The sequence below is a fragment of the Magnolia sinica genome, chromosome 7 (genome assembly GCF_029962835.1).
Source record: "Magnolia sinica isolate HGM2019 chromosome 7, MsV1, whole genome shotgun sequence".
Taxonomy (NCBI): Eukaryota; Viridiplantae; Streptophyta; class Magnoliopsida; order Magnoliales; family Magnoliaceae; genus Magnolia; species Magnolia sinica.
The window spans coordinates 39,089,779-39,096,960 of NC_080579.1; the positions used below are offsets into that span (position 1 = coordinate 39,089,779).

At 38.7% G+C, this 7,182-nt stretch overlaps 1 protein-coding gene across 1 annotated transcript; it reads right to left on the bottom strand.

The window, feature by feature from the left end:
- Window positions 1-219: 219 nt before the first annotated feature.
- LOC131252051 (uncharacterized) lies at window positions 220-1,794 on the bottom strand. Its single transcript, XM_058252983.1, has 5 exons — window positions 1,730-1,794; window positions 1,384-1,628; window positions 1,116-1,319; window positions 947-1,017; window positions 220-666 (listed from the first exon to the last, which is right to left on the bottom strand). Exons 2-4 carry the CDS (start codon window positions 1,567-1,569, stop codon window positions 997-999), a joined length of 411 nt encoding a protein of 136 aa, XP_058108966.1. The 5' UTR covers window positions 1,570-1,628; window positions 1,730-1,794; the 3' UTR covers window positions 220-666; window positions 947-996.
- Between the last annotated feature and the right edge of the window lie 5,388 nt (window positions 1,795-7,182).

Here is a 7,182-nt window from a genome sequence, read left to right on the forward strand (position 1 = left end):
ATTAAGAACACAATAACATCAAAATATAATAAAAGAAATACTCACTTAGTATAAGAAATTACCCCAGCGCTAGTGCAACTCGTGGTCTTTCCCTTATTCGTCGAGTGTTTCAGCAAATGATAAATCAATATTAATCATTAAATACTAACTAAACTATATCTAATCTAGGACATAGTGCATATGTAAATAAAGACATTTATATAATATAATTACCTGAGAGTTCACCCAATGGCTTGATGATGAGGACGGTTGGTTCATGTTAGAACTAGCTGCAGCACTGAATACTGTGGGTGGGTTATTGTTTGCATTATTCATAGTGGCTATCAATTTCATCAGAGTTTCTTTCAAGGAAGAAATTTCAGCATCTCTTGCGGATGAGATTTCAACCATAGTTTCTTTAAGGGATGAGAGTGCAGCTATATTTTCTTTAAGAGAGACTATATCAGCATGTAGTTCCTCATATCTTTCATCTCTCTTCTGATCAATGGAAGTCATCCTTTGTTGGCTGGATGTTGCACCCCACAAATCAGATGGAGATGGTCCTAACCCATGAGTGCGGACACGACCATACTTGTCTTCTCCCATAACTTGAGATAATAGATCATCCCTTGCCGTGCTACTCTGTGAGGCCCCGGGTTGCTGAGATATTTCTTCATTGAGTTTTGTCTGCAATAATAATTATCACATGGTAACAGTTAATGTGTAAATACTCTAGCTGCTGCTACACATTTATATGGAGCTCTTCTTGCATGTAAATACATTAACATACCATTACTACTGATGAGGCCTCATCCACAGGCTTTCCATCTTTGCATGTATGAGTCAAGATAAACATATCTGCCCGGCTCAGATCCGACCCATTGGCCCTTTTCCTCTATTATTATGCAAACAAGTTATATAACACAAATATACTAACATGGTTAGTCAAGTTATAAATAAAATTTACCTCTTCCTCATGTATTCGCGCAAAACTCTTCGAGACTGCTGCGTGGTTAATCAGTTGTTTCTTCCGATTCTCTTTATTTTTTTAGAACGAGCCTATATGTGACACACAGAGTAAATTATAAAATATCAATAAAAGATTTTGTATAATTCTATAATTGAATGAGGCATACCTTCCCCTCTTTAGAGTTCCAAAACTGAACGAGAGTCTTCCATTGATCTTCTTGGACCCGCCCATCAAGATCTGCGATCCGCTCCTCATCAGTCTCATGAGAAGAGTAGTAGAGTTTCTTCAGCTTGCCCTTCCATTCCCTCCATTTTTTACCAAGTGACTTCAGCACCCAAGTCTTAGCATTACCGTCAAACTCAAACTTGGACTGCATCACATGTTAAAAGCGGACAATCACATAATGAACAAAAAAAAAGCATCGTAACCATTACCGTGACAAGCCCCCACATATCATCTTTCTTCGCATTTGGCACCGCCCTCCAATCATTAAATGTAAGGGGAGCATATACCCCATTGCGTGCTATTGTCCCTATGAAATTTGTCAGCTTACTAGCATTGTCACAATCGGGCTGCCCTAGATCGTTGATGGAAATAGAAATCCGTTGACCTTCACGCATTTTCCAAACATCAAAGGATCTTGTGGGGCCTCGAGTCTTTGTTTTCTTGGACGTTGAATCTGTTGAATAAAATCACAATGGTACATATAAAACCAATTAACAAAAGCAAATTAGACGATAAAACACATTGTCCACGAGAGAAGAACACATTTTGTTATACCACTAGTAGCCTGAGGCAGCTGAGGTTGGGCAGGACTAACATTAGTTTGGGGCAGCTGAGGCTGGCTGGTGTGATCAGTCATAGGGCCTACAGATTGCCTAACCCTGCGTTTAGTACTCATGTTTAAAACCTGTATATGTCTAGCAATATGACAATATGATAATCAAATATTTCTCATTTAAATGGAGATTCATAAAATGAACAACTTGATTTGTGGACAGTTGCATATTGAAATATACAAGCCGTACAAATTGTGAATCCCATTATCAATGGAACATATTCCAAAACAGAAGCACATGTCTGGACAATGAAAATAAATGAACATGTGAAAATAATAATAATTCAACCATATGAAAAAAGATGTGAATTTCTCTTTCATACTTTAGGACAATCTAGTGTATAAGAAATCAATTATTGTACATAATGTCATTTCCATCACGATCAGAAAACTCAGTATCATCTGTTTGGTCATCTACCATTGTCTAGGTGGGAGGTAAAGGTGTGATAATTGTTGTACCATCGATATCTATCATTTCCCAACTATCAATGTCATCACTCGAATCCTCCAAACTTTGATCATTGCATGGCGAGCTCTCCAAGTATGCATCAGCATCATCTGTAAACTCCTCCCCATGCATGTCAAACAAGTCCCTAGGTTTTGCCCTCATCACAATATGCCAATCCTTCTCGACAGAGTCTTGTACATAGAACACCTGCTCAGCTTGAGATGCAAACACAAACGGTTCGTCAGACAATTGTCGACCAGAATGGCATAACTGTTTCAAATTCACGAGCGTGAACCCCAACCCATCCTTCCTGACACCCCTGCCTTAAGATAGAACATCAACCCAATCACACCTAAATAATACAACTTTCCGATCACCACAATATTCCAATCCAATTATGTTTGTCAAGACACCATAGTAAGTTACATCTCCTGCAACAGGATTTCTGTCGTTGACAGTCGCAAAGCTTGATGTCTTTGCGGTCACCATAACTCCACTATGTTGAGTTTTTCTTTTCTTTTCTCTGTCTTTAGTGTGAAACCTGAAGTCGTTTATGATAAAACCCTTGTATCTTCTTGTTGCACAAGGACCCCGAGCTAGCCATCTAAGGTCTTCTGAGACCTGCTCATTCTCTACCTGGCGCAGCTGTTCAACCTATTTAAAAAATGTTAAAACAGAAGCACATGTCTGTACAATGAAAATAAATGAACATGCACACGTCAATCTACTTATTGCATCAACTACTTACATGATCATTAAACCATTTATGAAATGTTTCATTGTGAATGCGTTCTATATCCCTTGGTCGTGCGCGAGGATTCTTTTGCTTAACAACATTCATGTGTTCTCTGCATATGAATTGGTTTCAGTAAGACACGTGATAGTAACTTATTTTCCATCATGTATAAAATAAGTGTTATAGTTTTCTTACTCAAGAAATGGGATGAGTGCACCGCTGTTAAATAGAAGTTATTGATGTGCCTGTGTAAATGCAACTTTATCTAGCACATAATCCTCCGGCTTCCCTAATGCACGACCTATTCGTGGGAAAATAGCGGATTGTTCTATAACGGTGTTGCCACAGTCATCATTTCGTATTGGTCGGTTGAACCTTGTCTCCACATTATGTAAGTACCTCGAGCAGAAAGTTAAGCATTCTTCCGCCAAGTACCCTTCTGCAATTGAACCCTCGGGCTGACTTTTATTACGTACATATGACTTCAATGTGTGCAGGTACCTATGGTCACCAATATTAAATAGTTTAGAAATATATGATTGATTAGCGTGACTGAAATAGCATGAAAAATAAATTTAATTTATAAATATTTGTACCCACCTCTCGATGGGGTACATCCATCGGTATTGTACCGGTCCTGCTAGTTTGGCCTCACCCGCTAAATGAATTGGCAAATGCACCATAATATCAAAAAAAGTTGGTGGAAAGATCTTTTCTAGATGAAAAAGTGTTACTGCAATTTGAGATTCCAGCCCATCAAAATCTTTTACTTGGCCAACTTTGGAACACAATTCCCTAAAGAAATTGCACAATTCAAGCAAGACTGAGCTCACGCACTTAGGCAATGTTGTTCGTATCGCTACAGGAAGTAATTGCTGCATCAAAACATGACAGTCATGACTCTTGAGCCCTGAAATTTTACGTTCTTTAAGATGCACACATCGTGAAATATTGGCTGAATAACCATCTGAAACTTTCACTCGCTTCAAAACTTTGCAGAAATCATCTTTCTCACTGGATGACATGGTAAGCATGCAGGTGGCAAATATGTTTTGTTCGATGAAAGCTACCTTGGGTGCAATGTTTGTCTTATACCCATATCTTGCATGTAGAGACGTGCCTTTAAACTGTCCTTTGTTTTCCCTTCAATGTTCAACAGTGTCCCGAGCACATTGTCACACACATTCTTTTCAATATGCATCACATCCAGATTGTGCCGCAACAAATTATGCTCCCAATACGGCAAATCCAAAAAGATACTCTGCTTCTTCTAGTTATATCGATCTTTCGCATTATACTCTCGTCTTCTCTTGTGCCCATAATTGCCAGAAGTCTTCTTCCCAAATGTGACATTAATTCCTTGTAACTGATCCAACACATCGGACCCAGATAGCAAAGTTGGTGCCTCACTAAATTCTTCTGTACCATCAAAAGATCTGCTATTACTTCTAAATCTATGATCAAGTTCCAAGAATCGATGATGACCCATATAACAAAACTTTCGACCATGCTTCAAGTATTTAGACAAAGTATCCTTATTACAGCAAGGACAAGCAAGGCGTCCTTTAGTGCTCCATCCAGATAAGTTCGCATATGCAGGAAAGTCACTGATAGTCCACAACAATGCTACACGCATTCGAAATATTTCATTGCTTGAGGCATCATAAGTGTCTATGCCAACCTCCCACAAATCCTTCAACTCATCTATTAAAGGTTGCAAATACACGTCAATATCATTACCAGGTCCAGAAGGACCAGGAATAAGCAAGGACATCATGAAATAAGATTGCTTCATACACATCCATGGTGGCAAGTTATATGGTATCAGAATAACCGGCCATGTGCTATGAGCAATACTCATTGTCTTGAATGGATTGAAACCGTCAGCTGCTAACCCAAGTCTAACATTGCGACTATCCGATGAAAAGGTCGGATGGTAGTGATCAAAAGTTTTCCAAGCCGGGGAGTCAGCCGGATGCCTTAACATTCCATCTTCGGTGCGACACTCATAATGCCATTTCATAGAGGACGCTGTTTTAGATGACATGTACAACCTCTAAAGCCTTGGTTTCAAAGGAAAATGACGTAATATTTTAGCTGAAAATTTTCTCTCTTTGGCAGTCGAAGAAGTTGCCTCGTCATCTGATTGATGTTCAAATGTTTTCCATCTGGAAGCACTACATATACCACATGATTGCTCGTCGACAGCATCCTTCCAATATAACATACAATCATTGGGACAAGCATCAATTTTATTGTATTTTAGGCCTAAGTCTCCAATAATCTTCTTGGTTTCATAGAAAGACCTTGGTAAGGTTTCACCTTCGGGAAGTGCATCCTTTAACAATTCAAGTAACATCGTGAATGACTTGTCGCTCCATCCACCAAGACACTTTATGTGATATAGTCGAATAATGAAAGAGAGCTTACTAAACTTCTTACAGCCTGGGTACAATTCCTTATCGGCGTCTTCTACTAATTTGAAAAATTGTTGTGCTTCAGTATTAAGCCCCTGTGTAGGTCTATATGTTGCATCACTCTCTTGATCATCCGGACCCGAAAAATCAAATGCATCATGTAACAATTCGTGCATATCATCGTTTGGATCCAGATTAGGCATAAAAGAAGACGTGGCTTCCCCATGAAAATGCCAATGAGTATAACTCGTATTAAATCCGTCACACACGATCTGATCGTATGCTTCTTGTCAAGATACCCAGAAGTTGTTATTGCAGTTCTTACATGGACATAGGATCCTCCCTCTATCACTTGTATTTGTAAATGCAAAGTCTAGGAATTCCTTAGCTCCACTTACGTATGCATTGCTTACCCTAAACCATTCAATGCAATTGGAGGACAAATCAAACAATGAATCTTAACCATTGGGCTACAACAACTGGAAGAAAAAGTTACTGAGATACCTTGACAAATGAATCCAACTCTTATCCATCACTATGTTCCTCGGCTACTTCGACAAGTTAGTTGAAATACAACGTGAGCCTGACAAAGCTTCCTAGGAGAGATAAACTAGAATGGGTATAAGAGAAATTTAAGGAAGAGTACTAAAGAAACAAATTATAATGAAACAAGCACCATTATTGCTCACCCCACAAGCAACGACGATTTAGGCATCTAATAGAATCTCTAATGGTATCTTTAACTGACTAACTAAATCAGTCACCCATCCAAGACTGGATAGATTGTACTACTTTCATGTTCCCATTTAAATGCCCACATTGAAATTCCGGCAGCATCTCCCCATATCTCTCCGAATACGTTGATCTTGCATTTGATTCCCATGTCAAGTATCCACATAATGTAAGGATATTTGACATTAGAAATAAATATAAGAAACATAACCAGAGAGAAAAGGATAGATACAACGCAGAACTAGCATGTGCATTTAAATCAGGTAACCAAAAGCATTCCAATCTATCCAGCCTTGAATTGTCCAAACGTGGGACAATTTGAGAATTTTTATGCCTCCAAAAGCACACTATATCTATGCTTGACCACATAAAAATTCTCAAATGGGCAACTGATTATCCTATACTTAAACAATTACATAATCAATCACAATTGACATTCATCATCTAGCTAATGGTGCTCCATCCACAATAGGAACCGTAATTTGATCGGTCCAGATTGGCATGTGTGTATGCTATGGAGAGAATTGCAACAATTCGTAAAGTGGTCATAAACGTAGACTATACCATGCCGAAATACAAAAAAAGGGAACCGATCAAGTGTAGCCCCCAACCAGTGTTACCGTACTACCTTTTCCACTAATATACCGATTTTGTTGGAAATCAGTACCATGTAAATGGTTGGACCCACCACGAAGATCACGTGATACATAAATAAAGGTAAGATACTCATCATTCTGGTTGCACGGTTGGAATCAATGAACGATCCATTTGGGACGTCGAATTCATTTGCAAGTCATCGTAAAGGTCAAAAATTGTGGGCATGTTGGGGTTCCATATATAATAAGTTGTTTATTGTCATTCACAATCACAAGTATCATTCATCATCCAACTAACTATTAACAACATTTACAAAAATAAAAGACATTCAACCAACTCTATATAATAACTTACAACTTAACCTGCTGGGAACCGTCATACACTGTAATATCTTACGGCAGAGTGGGTTCTGAGGAGTTACAAGTTGGGCCTCTACTCTCTAGGAAAACACGTAAATGAAGCGAT